Genomic DNA, 15521 nt, shown 5'->3' on the forward strand with positions numbered 1-15521 from the left:
GATCAGGGGCTAATTATGGGTCAGAGAACAGAAACTATTAAGTGGAGATACAGCATTTTGTTCATAGGGATTGCACTTAACATTAATCATGCCAGAAGAATGCTAATCATTCATGAAATGATTGTGTTTTGTGTTTGTTTTTTGTTATGTTTGTTTCAAAAAGTGGGTGCGCCTCCCCATGTCCGTGACCAATACCCCAAATCTGGACCCACATACTTATTGAGCATTGTGTATACATGTCTCCTCATTATGGACTTCACAGTTGAGTCATCCTCCTATGGTTCATATTTAGTCATATTGAAACTAAAACAAATATATCCAATAGAAACCATGCAAGTCTATATTATTTGTAGTTTGTATTTGTAGATTACTGCACTTCTGAAAATGAAGAGTGTCTGTGGGCTCCTTTTTTCATTATATTTTATTAAGATAATTGAACAACTGTTATTTGTTGTAAAATATTTTCGTTCCAGAGACAAGATGTTAGTTCATAATCAAACTTGCAAAATATGTGAAGAATATCTAAAACTAAAAGTGGGGTGGATTTATTTATTTATATGGAATATTCTAAATAAGGAAGTTGAATTAAAAAAAAGACCACCTGCATTACATTTCAAGCCAAAAGCAGCAATGGATGCGAGATAATTCATTACAAATGCAAAGACATTCTCTCCCTGATTACTGGAACAAACCTGTCTCTGTCCATTACCTTCTTCAGAAGTGCAGACGTAATCATCATTTGTGGGAATTGTCTCTTGTAAGCTTTATTTTAAGAGTTTGTTTATTTGTGACTTTAAATATTAATGTATGAACTGGACAGAATGTACATTGCATGTTATCCTGTGTTACAGATAGCGTGTGCCTGATGTGTTATGTAGCAAATGGTCATATTATGGCATTCAGTCTCCCAAGTCTGAAGCCGATCCTAGACGTGGACTTCCTGCCCCTCACAGACTACAGGTACACCTTGCTAATAACCTCCACTACATAGCCTCCATTGAACCATTGCACACAGTACACTGTGAAACCTCCACTACATAGCCTCCATTGAACCGTTGCATACAGTACACTGTGAAACCTCCACTACATAGCCTCCATTGAACCATTGCATACAGTACACTGTGAAACCTCCACTACATAACCTCCATTGAACCACTGCATACAGTACACTGTGAAACCTCCACTACATAGCCTCCATTGAACCATTGCATACAGTCCACTGTGAAATCCTCCACTACATAGCCTCCATTGAACCATTGCATACAGTCCACTGCATAACTTACATTGAACAATTGCATACAGTCCACTGTGAAACCTCCACTACATAGCCTCCATTGAACCATTGCACACAGTCCACTGCCTAACCTCCATCGAACAATTGCATACAGTACACTGTGAAACTTCCACTACATAACCTCCATTGAACCATTGCGCACAGTCCACTGCCTAACCTCCATCGAACAATTGCATACAGTACACTGTGAAACCTCCACTACATAACCTCCATTGAACCATTGCATGAAGTCCACTGTGCAACCTCCATTGAACCATTGCACACAGTCCATTATGCAACCTCCAATACATAACCTCCATTGAACCATTGCACACAGTCCACTATGCAACCTCCACTACATAACCTCCATTGAACCATTGCATACAGTACACTGTGAAACCTACACTACATAGCCTCCATTGAACCATTGCATACAGTCCACTGTGAAAACCTCCACTACATAACCTCCACTGAACCATTGCATACAGTACACTGTGAAACCTCCACTACATAACCTCCATTGAACCATTGCATACAGTACACTGTGAAACCTCCACTACATAACCTCCATTGAACCATTGCATACAGTCCACTGTGAAACCTCCACTACATAACCTCCATTGAACCATTGCATACAGTCCACTGTGAAAACCTCCACTACATAACCTCCATTGAACCAATGCATACAGTACACTGTGAAACCTCCACTACATAACCTCCATTGAACCATTGCATACAGTCCACTATGCAACCTCCACTACATAACCTCCATTGAACCATTGCATACAGTACACTGTGAAACCTCCACTACATTGCCTCCATTGAACCATTGCATACAGTCCACTGTGAAAACCTCCACTACATAACCTCCATTGAACCATTGCATACAGTCCACTGCATAACTTACATTGAACCATTTCATACAGTCCACTGTGAAACCTCCACTACATAGCCTCAATTGAACCATTGCACACAGTCTACTATGCAACCTCCACTGCATAGCCACCATTGAACCATTGCATACAGTCCACTACGCAACCTCCGATACATAACCTCCATTGAACCATTGCACACAGTCCACTGCCTAACCTCCATCGAACAATTGCATACAGTACACTGTGAAACCTCCACTACATAACCTCCATTGAACCATTGCACACAGTCCACTGCCTAACCTCCATCGAACAATTGCATACAGTACACTGTGAAACCTCCACTACATAACCTCCATTGAACCATTGCACACAGTCCACTATGCAACCTCCAATACATAACCTCCATTGAACCATTTCACACAGTCCACTACATAACCTCCATTTAACCATTTCACACAGTCCACTACATAAACACCATTGAACCATCGCACACAGTCCACTATGCAACCTCCAATACATAACCTCCATTGAACCATTTCACACAGTCCACTATGCAACCTCCACTGCATAGCCTCCATTGAACCATCGCACACAGTCCACTATGCAACCTCCACTGCATAGCCTCCATTGAACCATTTCACACAGTCCACTATGCAACCTCCACTACATAACCTCCATTGAACCATTGCACACAGTCCACTACATAACCTCCATTGAACCATTTCACACAGTCCACTACATAAACACCATTCCTTAAACTTGATTGTTTTAACTCCATTGTATAACTCGATACATTACATTTACTTCACTGGATGTTGAGAGAGAGTGTGGTTCAGTTCACAGTTGAGGTTCCATGTCATAATTTAATTGTGACCCCCTCCATGGCCTAGTGGCTAGAACATCTTGCCTGAGAGCGTGAACAAACTTTAAAAGATGGAACTTGTTGTTACCCTGCCTGGCGCCCTGCATTAAGTGCTAAAACAAAGGCTGGTTGGCTCGGAGTCAGTATACTGTGTCTGAGTGGGGTATTCATGTGAAACCGTGGCATGGTATCTCTGTTGGCTAGCACTATAAAATCGGCATTAGTCCGGAAAGTGCACGCACGCACTATAAATGCAATAATCTTGCACGAGTCGTTAAACCCCATTTCACCTCACCTCACCATAACCTTAATGTTACAAAGTAAGATTTAAATGCTGGCAATATTCTAATACTAGAACAGCTAATCTCAAGGTTCCCAGGACTTGGCTCTGGATAGCATTGATGTTAACTGTTAACTGTCTGACCTGCCTTCAATATTGCCATCGTGTCATGGACATAAATAGTTGTAACACTTGTGACACCACCAGCAGTGTTAGAAATTGGCACTTGTCCTATAGTCCTTACCAAACTGCCCAATAGTAAAGGTATCCTAAGGACAAGTAGAAATTGGCCTGTTTTAAGGGTTTTGCTATATGTTATCATTATAAGGACTAGTGGACAAAAACTGTTAGTTTCTAACCCTGACCAGTCTTATGATATGGTTCTCATGTGTTTTTGTTTGTTTTCAGGGTAGCCAGAACATTCTGCTTTAGCAACAGTGGTCATGCCTTGTATCTGTGTTCCCCCACGGAGGTTCAGAAAATAACCTATTCTGCTGATATTAGGTAACACTCGACTTCAGTAGAGTAGTGTTTGAATTTTGCATATTTCGAATTGATTTCTATGATCGCATTGACTTTCTGTGTGGACAGTACATAGTTTAGGGCTGGGACGGGTAATCGGGTCGGGTGGGTACAGAGGACCTGTGGTTAATCACTTGATATATTGCTTAATGACAAAAATTATCTAGGACTCCATGGTTACACTTCAAGTAATTAATGTTCGCATTTCTTTCTGACTATGCACCCATTTCTTCTGACTTTTACATGTTTGAATGAAGATGAAACTTCAGGCAACTTCAGTGTATGCATGACCAGATTGTTTTATTCGTGTTTCTAAATACATTTTGCAAAAGCTAAGATCAAACCTTTCCTTTCACCGAAGTGGTAAATGTCTGAGACTTGCATCACTTCGGGCTTTCCTCCCACATGAAGCTGACATGCCGTGATATAACTGGAATACTGTTAAAAGCAGCGTTAAACCCAACTCACTCACTCTTGTCAAGAATTGGGTACAGTGAATATTATTGTGCAATTCCACAAGGATGCAATATACATTTGTGCATACAGAATGCACATTTCTGCGTTGTGTAAAATCCTGATGAGGGAATATAAGTTTTGCAGAAGATACTAAACTGTTGTGATAAACCAAATGAACAGAACATGACAGGAGGGAAGCCCATTCCTGGGATATATTATGTTAAGGAGGTCCAAGTTAGAATGGGTCCTAGCACATGGAATCACTGATCATAGGAGGCGACTAAATAGGTTTGGGTCGTCACGCTTTGCTCACTGTGTCATTGTGTGCAGATGGTGTAGATCATGGTTCATGTTTTCAGTCACCGGTTTCCCTGTCCAGAGTGAATAAATTACACGTACCGTATTCGACGTAATAAGCGCCCATGGCGCTCTCAAAATTAGAAATAAGGGGCTCTTATTAGAATATTATTTTGGTAGGAAAAAAAAGAGTGGAAAGTTAAATTTTGTGGTTTATGCTGACAGCCTGAACTGTATATATACTGTATAATTGCCCATAATTAAGGGTGCATGTAACACACGAGTGCGTATTATAAACGAATAAATAAGTCTTGTGTACATTGATCAATCGGAAGGGGTGCTAATTGGGATTGTTCACTTGCCAATATATTAGCAAATATCGCCATGGGCGCTTATTAGAGCGGGGCGCTTATTACGTCGAATACGGTATTTGAACCTGTCGTTTGAAATCCATAAAAGGGTCTTTTTCTAGCACTTGACATTGTACATCACCATCACTTTTGAGCTCCATCTGACCACATCTGCTTAGCCTTATATCTTAAGCCGAGAGTGCTGTTTGGATTGATTAGGAAATAAGGATTCTGTCTCAGTGTTCAGCTAGGTTAAGTTATCTGTAGAACCGAACTCACAGTTGTACATTGAAAGCACAGTATGTTTGTCTCAAGTCTAACATGAGAAAGTTAAATGTGAGTTGTTTAAAAAAAATAATGTTATTGTTGTTTACCCTCTTTGACCTGAGTGTGTATTTCTTCTTTCAGTGAAACATTAAATGACATGCTCGGGGACTTGTTCCTGGCCTGTGAGACTCCTGATGCACCGAAGCAGGGGTTCTTCAAGAACCTGTTCAGTGGAGGGCCTTCGACACTAGACAGGGAGGAGCTATGTAGGTGTCACGATATACGAGGGGCGTTCATTAAGTTTTTCAACTTAAATATAAGACCAAGTCGCAGAATATCCTTTGGAATTTTATTTTTCAATATAATCTCCATTCACTTCAATACACTTACTCCCTTTGTCTTTCAAGCTTTTAATACCACTTTTATAGAAATCCGCAGATTGGCCGGAAGAGGAAATAGTCACTGGCGGCTAAGTTTGGGCTGTAGGGTGGGTGATTTAACTGTACAGCCCAGACTTAGCCCCCAGTGTCTATTTCCTGTTCTGGCAAATGAAATCTGCCCTACATGGAAGACGCTTCCAGGATGACGTGGACATAGTCTTGGGCTAACTGACTAGCATGAATTTCGAAGGCTTAGGATGACTTATGATCTAAATGGACGTGTACTCCACATGACCCCAGTTGTTTGAGAACATGGATTTATCCAACTTGCTAAGCTGCCCGAGGCAGGAAAATTGGGGGAAAAATCATTATTTTGTTCAAAACTCGGATTTTTAAAACTAAATCTTAAAACATTATTATTTAATGACATTTGCTGCAGAAAACCTGCCTCTGAGCAGGTCTAGATAAATCTGTGGATGACCAAGCTGTGTTTGTGTTTCAGTCGGGGAGAACAGTGGGAAGGCATCGAAGGGCCTGGCTAAGCATGTGCCTGGGAGTGGGCTGCAGCACCTGCAGGCACAGAGTGGGGCCATCGGGGGAGAGATCGCTCGGGCCAGGATGGTGAGTCTACATTAGGCATCGGCTGTTTATTTATTTTTGTGACCTTCCTCCAATAATATGTGTATTACTTTGGTGACCCCCATGATTCCCGATCCCATTAGTCGCCTCTTACGACTATGCTATGCCTGTCGCAAGAGGAGACTAAAGGGATAGGGTGGTCAGACTTGCTGACTTGGTTGATGAATGTCATCAATCCCAATTGCGTGGATCGATGCTCATGATATTAATCACTGGATTGTCTGGTCCAGATTCAATTATTTACAGACCGCCGTCATATAGCTGGAATATTGCTGGCTGCGGCGTAAAACAACAAACCAACCATTCAACCCTCTGAACTGCCTGTTTACATTCATTTTCTTCAAGATTCAGAAATCAGATATTGTATGCTTTTCTAATTATTTCACTCGCACTCAATCGTACTGAGAATTTAGAAGTGTCATTACCGATAGGCTGTTTTTGAAGTTCAACTACTGGAACTATGAGGATGGGTTTTCACTTTCAGACATACAAAGATATCGCGATTCAGGGGTCATTAAATAAATAGGAGGATCAGTCTTGGTTTGTTCCTTGATTCAGCTGCAATAGCTGAACACTTCAAGAACACCATGATTCCTTTTTTTGTCCAACATTTTGTTCTGAACCAAACTATATTTATCTGTACAGGCTTTGGTGGAGAGAGGAGAGAAGATTGGCGACTTAGATGACAAGTCAGCCCAAATGTTGTCCCAGGCGGAGAGTTTCGCTCAAGCAGCACACCAGATCATGAGCAGATACAAGGACAAAAAGTGGTACCAGTTCTAGACAGAGTGACACAGACCTTGCCCCGCCCGCCAACCCAGGCTAGAGATTGTTACTGTGGATACTCGCACCATGTTACCATGGAAACGGGCACTGTGGTACCCCGTACATTAATTCGTAGGCTGCAGTCAAGCACATACACATGCCACACTGCCACTGTCAGAGCTGTGGCAGTCGAAGATACGGGAGATACAGGACAGCCCTTGTGCAATGATTGATCAATGATTGGATAACGATTGATTAACGATTGGGAGAGCTGCATGTGTTGATGAGCTTGGAGTAGTGTGACGGCATGCTTGCAGGCTGTCTATGGACAAATACCTCTAGGATCTGGGCCCAATGCTGCTCAACATTTCACACTCGTCAGTTCGGAGTTCTGGTTGGAGTATGTTGAGACCACGGAATCGGCACAATGTGATTCGGTCGTACACCTTGCTGACCTATTTTTGACTTATTTATTCCATTCCCTAATCAACACAGATGTAAACTATGTACCATATGTTAAGTTTACTTTTATAATACTATATTTCTATCTCGGTTTGCATCCCCAGTGCAATAGTAGGTGTAGACGTAGTATTAATATTACCCTGGCAAGGGACGTAACTCTACTGTGTTGTATTACATGAATTGGTTGTGTGCTCATTTGCCTCCATCATCCGATAGTGGCCCTAGAAATCCTGGTGTTTGGTTGTTCTAAGGTGAAGGGTGAACACGTCAGTGCAATATTAGGAAGGAGAGAAAGGTCGCGATGACCTGTGTAGCCAAGACCTGGGTCGCAGTGACCCAGGTAGCCATGACCTTGGCAGGGAACGCTGTTCTCTATTTAAATATGTATAATTTGCCACATGTACAGCAATGACATAACTTATGGAGCTGATTTAAATTATTTATGTTGTATATAGATGCTTCTAGTTTTGTAAATTCTGTTGTGGAAGACATTCCATTATGAGGAAAGGGATTGCCTATGGATGACATGTCTTTTCATCTTTCTCTATCATGTTTTTTCGGCAATACTTTTGACATTCTATGGCGTGGAATCTGTGAGATCATAGTCTGTATGTCAGAAGATGGTGTCACTTTTAAAGGGAACTTTGTCAGAGTTCAATGGGATTGGAATCAAAGTGGATGTTTACTTATTTTTTCCTTCCAAGAAAGTAAGTTCACATTATCTGAATGTATGCATATTTACAAAACCTTTCCAATGGTGTTTCATTCCTTGGTTGAACACTGTACTCACATTCCCAATCCAAAGCATATTAAATAATATTAAAAGAGTTCTTTCATATTACCTGATTACTCTTAGATTACATGTGGTAGTCAAGTCTCCATGTTGTTTTATAACACCCATGGACTGTACATACACAAGAATGACAATCTATCATACTCATTGCATGTTTTCGATGGAAGATACTTAAAAACTGTTCCCTGAATCTGCCATGCTTTTAATAAGAGGTACCTCAAATGAGGATGGGGTGGCTACAGTAGAACCAGGGTATGTATGAAAAAAAAGAGAAAAATTGAAGACCAATTGTAGTAGCTGTTTGATGAGTGTAGCATCTGACCCATACCGCAGTACTGTAGAAATCATTACATGCACTCTCAACCATTTGCCCACTAAGTCCAAGCATTAAATTAGGCCAGGCTCTTTTTTTTTTGGTTTATGGATTTTTTACCCAAACACTCAGCTAGTAGGTTGAAAAAATACGAAAATAAAATTTCCAATTTCTAATATTTGTTTGGATTTCCCCAAAATGCTTAATAGGTAGTGTAGCACTAGGAATACTGATTCTTCATAATTTGTGGTGTTTTGAAGTTTTGAAGTAAATTTTCAACAGTATTTAATTATAGTATTTGAAATAATATAATATTTATCGTAACAGTAAATGTGGTTTTTTTACGTTTGACTTATTTCTGTTTGACATAAAGAAAACATAACTCTATTTTTTTCCTCATTCCAATTTTTTGGAGTGGGTTTTGTAAACCAAGTTTGAAATAAAGTCTGGCCTTGTTTAGATGAATCATTGGCAGTACAAACAAAATCACTCATACACTGTAATCTGTGAAAAGATGGAAATGCTTTCACTGATTTATGAGGCTTAATAAAATAAAAGAATTGGTTCTCAGGCAATGGTTTTTGAAAAATAATGTGTGGGTGGGCGGTGTCTTTCTTTCTTTCCTTTTTTTGGTTGTTCAAAATAGTATGTAACCAAATAAACAGTTGTGTAACCAAATAAAAAGGTGTGTACAATCAACCTGGGAAATGTATTCCTTGATGAGTAAAATACTGGAATACAGTATTTGACTGCTGTTGGACTTGTTTGTTGGAATATTTGAGGATTTTTTTTTATTTAAAATAAAATTGAAATAAAAACTTTGTGATGATGTGGGCAGTGCCTGAGAACCAAGATTATTATTTTGGTAGCCTCTGAAACTTTGCAACATATGGCCAAGTTTTTCATTCTTCATCGACAATCTCTTGTCCAGGGGTATTGGAACAGTGAAGACACCTTTCCCTCGGCTGTTGAGGATGGTACTCTATCAGCACATGTGGACATGTTCACTTAAGGAGTATATTCTATTGTTCACATGGGTGGAAACTAACATTTTTAGTCCACTAGTCCTAAAAAATGATAACATACACAGAAACCCTTAAAAATGGCAAATTTTTACTAGTCCTTATGATACCTTAACTATTGGGCAGATTGGCAAGGACTGCAGGACTAGTGCCAATTTCGAACGCTGGTTCATATAATGGGTAGGCCATACTTGGCATTTCAAGTGTGTTTATTTACATATTTGGGAAAAATAACAGTATGAATAGTAAGTTGGCTTTATCTCTGAAACTACTTAAGAATTGTTTGCCTTTGCAGATATTTTGTCCTGGGAGTAAAAACAATAATCTATTGACTTGCACAGTATTTCAGGGCTAAACTTAGGAAGTAGTTGTAATGTTAGATGAGTGGTTTATTTGTTGGGATGTAGAAGCAAGAGCGTGAAATTTTGACTTTGTTTTAATTGTTAATAAATTTCAGTTTGCATATACCATTTGTCTAGGGTTGTACATGGCTGTGGTGAAATGTTGTGTGGTCTTGTAAAGCCATTTTGTAATTTAGCCATTTGACTCGAGGGACCTTTCAGGTGATTTACACTTATTGTATACATAATATATACTACACAACCTTAAGTGTTTAATAAAAACATAAATAATGTTAAGCTATGATATTTGTTTTGTATGTTTCTTATCATCATGTTGAATGAATTTTTATCAGGCGATCAATCATTTTCGTGATTTTTTTTCTGGTAAAAAAAATCGTATTTTAATAGAAGTTGTGTGAATTTCAAGAGTGGACAGACTTATCTTTGATACTTCTCTTGCCATGTGTATGGCTGCTGATGGAATCGGAGAAATTTCTGCCATCTGAGAGATAAAACAGGAACATAACATGGTGATTTTAGAAACAGTCTTATGTGATTTTCTTTTTGATCAGGGAGACTTATGGTACTAGGAACAAATATTGTCGAAAGGATATCACAAAAAAACATTAAATGAAGCTGAGTTTGGACTGGAATTCAAGAGCCATTGACATACTGATCTGTAAGCGATTATGTATAGAACTAAACATTAACTGGCCTGTCTTCAAGGTAAATAAGGTAATATATTATGTAATATGAAACAAATTGCAGTTCAATTACAAAAGAGGTTTCTGAGAAAATATAATGTGTTGAATATAGGTCTTTGACAGGGTATGTGTCTGTTATGTGTAATCTCAGGGCTTGGGCAGTAGGTGTGAGCTGTTATCTGTGCAGTTACAATAGGACAGAGCTAGATGTTTGTACATTTTAGCAGCTCTTAGGCTTTAAACTCCAGTATAGCAATTTGACAATAAAGCACTGCTGATAAAGTAACAGATGTGAATATTCGATTTGCGGAATAATACCTACATATTTATGATTTCTTTATTCATTAAATATTTGATTTGTTTGTTTGCTAACAAATCAGTGATTGCATTATCTTTTTAATTTTCATGTGTCGAAAAACTATGCTGAGATTTCTCCAAATCATGTTGCGTGGATACATTTGTCTGCATGAATTGATAATGGCCAGAGGGATTAATTGAGATGTTGGCATTCACTGAGAAAGCAGGCTGTGGATTTTATCTGTTATTTGTATCATAGTGAACTGACATTGAAGGATTTGATTTGTTATTTAAGTTTTGTGAACCTTGGTTTATGAATATTGCCAGTGAGTTCAATTTTATTGTTTTGAAACTAGTTTGAAAAGCATGTTAGTGTTAGGTTTCAAACGGAACAAGAGGTATCAAATATTGGATCATATATATCTAACCCTGTTGTTAGTTTGATCACTCAGGGTCTGTGTTTGAATCCTCATGGTACTGTTGGAAGTGTTACTTGTGATGTCACATATTGTCATATGGATGCAATATTTATAATTCTTTAGAGTTTATTAAGTTAATTAAAAAAAAAAATCTTATTAATTATTTAGTTATTTTGTTAGTGTCAACTTTATTTCTTATTTTAAAGTTTTACTTCATACACTGCTTTCTCATTGTAATCTCAACAGCAATAATGCATCTGGGGAAATGTTCTTGGAAAAATTCTATGAGTCATTTTACACTGAAAAGAATTTTGATGTATTATCATGTGTAATTGTGTCTTGAACATTCTCGGTCAAGTTTATACATTCCAAAGATAGAAATGATCTTTTGGCAGTCCAGTTGAAAAGTCATTTATATTTATGACATAACATGAAGTCGATTTATACTTGGGTATTTTGACAATCCTTTAAACAGTGCGGTAGCATAATTGATGCGATCATTATTTATGTACCTGTGAGAAACCTAATTTGCTTAAGTCTTTTTGTATATATTTGGTTTACGGATCCTCTGATCCAAAATTTCACAAATGATGATAATTTTTCTACTTCCATATTCATTTAACAAGTTTCTTTAATATTTAACAGGAGTTGATCAAAATAGGAAGAAAAACATCTTTTTCAAGTCTTTTTTTGTTCCGAGTGTCCAATAGTTTCTTGAAATATGTTTTAAATTTTGTTTATTAACTTCCTATATTTCAACAATCAACCATGTAGCTTTGGAAAAATATGTAAACCAAGTAATTACAAATACAGACCTAAGGGGTACTTACGAGTGAGACTGTTAAACAATGAACGTGTTGTTGTTTTGTCTGTTGTTTAGTGCATTAAACCATGCAGCAAGATTTATTTATTTTATTGTCCAGATAATATATTGAAATGTTGAAAATTCATGTTATGTTTATGAGAAACTTTCTAAAGTTTGGATGTTAGATTTGCATAATCATCAATAAATGGCTGGGGTAGTAATAGAATTAGATATTTTATTACCTATTTGAGTCATGACGTAGTCAAGCTGAGCTGTTTCAGCTGTAGAAGAGTGACAAGCACTTGATGAAATCGGCACTGACACTGACGAAGTCAATATCGACATGTCACGTCAGTTTCACGTCAATCAATTGCAAAGAGTGACAAGCACTTGATGAAATCGACACTGATACTGACGACGTCAATATCGACGCGTCACGTCAGTTTCACGTCCATCAATCGCAAGTCTTCGATTCATCTCAGCAACTTGAATGCAAATGTTGACACCAACGTCCTATGTGTGGAATGGTTTTGTTTCCTTGTTTCTGTATTGTTTCCTTATTGTTATTGATTATTGGGATGTTAATGAATTGTTACCAACATACTATGGTCCATTTTATTGCATAATTCTTCTTATAATTACCTTGGACACCATAACGGAATGTGATACCTTTTGTATGTTTTTATAGCGTTTCTGTAGACTAGCAACTGAACTTTGACATGGATCCTGGTATCGCTGTTCTGGCTAGGGTAATGCTGTCTTGAAAATCTGGCATGAATGAAGTTTAATTGTTCAAGTTCAATTTGATTAAATGAAAATTAGTATGTAATTGTATGTAAAGTGACTAATTTCCATGTTGCATGTTGATTAATTCATACAAATTCTTATCAATATATGTTGAGTGTTAAATTTTCTAAATGATTTAACTGAAGACGTCATATGGCATCAATGTTATTAAAAGATTTTCTGCCATTTTTCATGAAAACACTAGGATGCAGAGGAACCCACAGTATTATGAATATATTATATGGATTATTTCACATGTCTGAAAAATAAATTTTCTATACAATTTGCATCAGTGGAGTGAAATTCATGACTGTTAAGTGAGCCTTTATGATGTCAGAATTTACGAAGACTTAGGAAGTGTTGGTCTTTAAAGAAATTATGCCCTGAAAGTTTGTTAGAATATCTGTAGCTGTATGTAAAAAAAATGTATGTATTCGAATCCCAAAGATAAGATTGAGACTGGACATTACTGAGAGACAATGGCTTGTTATAAGTGAATGGTCAACTGTACATAGATCACCAAGTCCAAGACAAGGCAATTGGTTTGTTTTTTGTCTGTATCACTTTAGCAAGGGACACTGTGTAATATATTTCCAATGAATTCAAAATTGTGATGGACTTTTGAACTTTGCACTGGCTTTGTCATATTCATGAATTCTTTCAACCCTATATTTTCAAAATGGATTCTTTGAGATGTTTTCATGGGAGAGTCCAAACAAAATTCTAGGGGTTTAATGTAGTCACGTGTTGAAGTCAGTATTGCACTTTTGCATATTATGTACTGATTTTGAGGACACAGGACAGCAGCTAATGGTTTCAAACTTTGGATGAAACTTTCTTTATATGGAGATAAAAAGGTTGATATTTCATTAACATTTTCTCTCTCAAGCATTATGTTGTTTTTATTGGAGAAAATAACGGAGGTTTAGATAAATACATAGCATGGTGTCAGTGGTTGACTATTGTAGTATATGACCAGCTGTCCGGGACTGAAAGAAATTGCAATAGGAAGCCAGAACAGAGAGCAAATCAGAACGAACTTGTAACTTTAAATGACCCACAGTTTCTTTTAATGAGTAACAGGCTTTATGTTATTTTCCTAAGCAGGGCCAATTAACAAGACCACTTATCAAGGATAATGTATTTAACAGTGGTGGATTGAAAGATGGTCAAGGGGTTTGAATTGAAGCCTTCTTTTGAAAATAACACGTAATAATATCATGGACCCTTATGACAAAAGAAAATATTTTTGTTCTTTTTGAATAATTATCTTGTGACGTGCCCTTCACTCACTGAATTGAAGGTAAAATTTAGAAAATGTGAAACCCCTTCAAACAAATCTGAAACTGAAGTTATTTAAAATTTTAATTCCACCTTACAAATCCTGGATCAGTCTCTTTAATGACCGTTTCTGTGAGATGAGAATAGGTATTTAATGGAAATCCTGAAAATGTTGAAGCTCTTCGATGCTGGACTCGTGTCGTCACCCACCTTAACCCTTCTGCTGCTGACTGGTATTACATGTTTGACATTAAAACCATTGCACTTGTAGCAAGTGTTAAAGGGTTAAGGCTGCAAGTGATGGACAGTGACTGCTAGTGTTAACCCCTTTCACTTTAACTGTCCAGTCTAGATGCTTTAACCCTTGTGATTTTCTTCCTTCTGTCCAGTGCTATTGTGTTTGATTGTGTCACAATTGAAAATAATACCTTAAACATAATATGTACAAAGCTGTAGAAAAATATCACACAATAAACAATTTGAACTTAAAAGTGTGTCTTGTAGTGATTATTGTTATCTTGATTTCATCATGGTGTCTGGATGAGAATTGGTCTGCAGCAACCTTGCTTGTAAGAAGTGACGAACGAGAACAGGTGTTCAGACTGTCTGACTTGGTTGATGTCATTGTATTCCCATTGCTTATTGATGTCATGATGACCATCATTGGATTGTCTGGTCCTGACTCTGTCATCAACAGATTGCCGTCATATTACTGTGTGCGGCATTAAACAAACAACAAACATGAAGAATTGACATGAAATGTATGAGTGAGTTTGGTTTAACGCTGCTTTTAACAGTATTCCAGTTACATCGCGGTGTGTCAGTTAAATCTGGGAGGAAAGCCCGAAGTGATGTAGGTCTCCACTTCGGTGAAACCCATGAGCACAGGTATGGAGCTGACAAACCTTGAAACATAATCGGGGGGAACCAGGATTCGAACCCATAATCATAGGTTTCCGGCGTACCCAAGGGACACAACTCTGCACAGCGAATCATGGCGGCTTAGACGACTGGGCCACCCGTGCCCGAAATGAGGAGTGCCTGAGAATTACTTTTGTGGGTTTACTCCACTTACATCAAACGCCCTTGGAATTCCAGGAGAGAATTTGTTCAAAGAAATACAACGAGGCAACTAAATTGACTGGGTGGCCAAGCTCTGTGATTTTGTCCATTGGGTGTCATTATATCCTGACGGCATATGGCTTCTATAGTCACTTGCTTAGCTGGTCCACAAAATATACATCGACTTCCATTGTATCTGAAAAATTGGTGATTCCACTTTCCAACATTCACTTGGCAGGGGAGGTATGGGGGCCACGAGTGGCCCTGTAG

General features: G+C 38.1%; 1 protein-coding gene across 7 annotated transcripts in view; it reads left to right on the plus strand.

Moving 5' to 3' along the window:
- Positions 1-14680, plus strand: part of LOC124123000 (syntaxin-binding protein 5-like) — a 154835-nt gene extending 140155 nt beyond the window's left edge. For all 7 annotated transcript variants that reach the window (XM_046486229.2, XM_046486235.2, XM_046486233.2 and 4 more), the window contains exons 25-29: positions 852-960; positions 3699-3794; positions 5324-5448; positions 6065-6183; positions 6847-14680. In XM_046486229.2, coding sequence (XP_046342185.1) covers positions 852-960; positions 3699-3794; positions 5324-5448; positions 6065-6183; positions 6847-6984 — 587 coding nt within the window. In that variant the 3' untranslated portion in view covers positions 6985-14680. The remainder of the gene's footprint in view (positions 1-851; positions 961-3698; positions 3795-5323; positions 5449-6064; positions 6184-6846) is intronic.
- Positions 14681-15521: the final 841 nt, after the last annotated feature.

The sequence above is a fragment of the Haliotis rufescens genome, unplaced genomic scaffold (assembly GCF_023055435.1).
Source record: "Haliotis rufescens isolate VD_foot unplaced genomic scaffold, xgHalRufe1.0.p SCAF_5, whole genome shotgun sequence".
In the NCBI taxonomy this organism is placed as follows: Eukaryota; Metazoa; Mollusca; class Gastropoda; order Lepetellida; family Haliotidae; genus Haliotis; species Haliotis rufescens.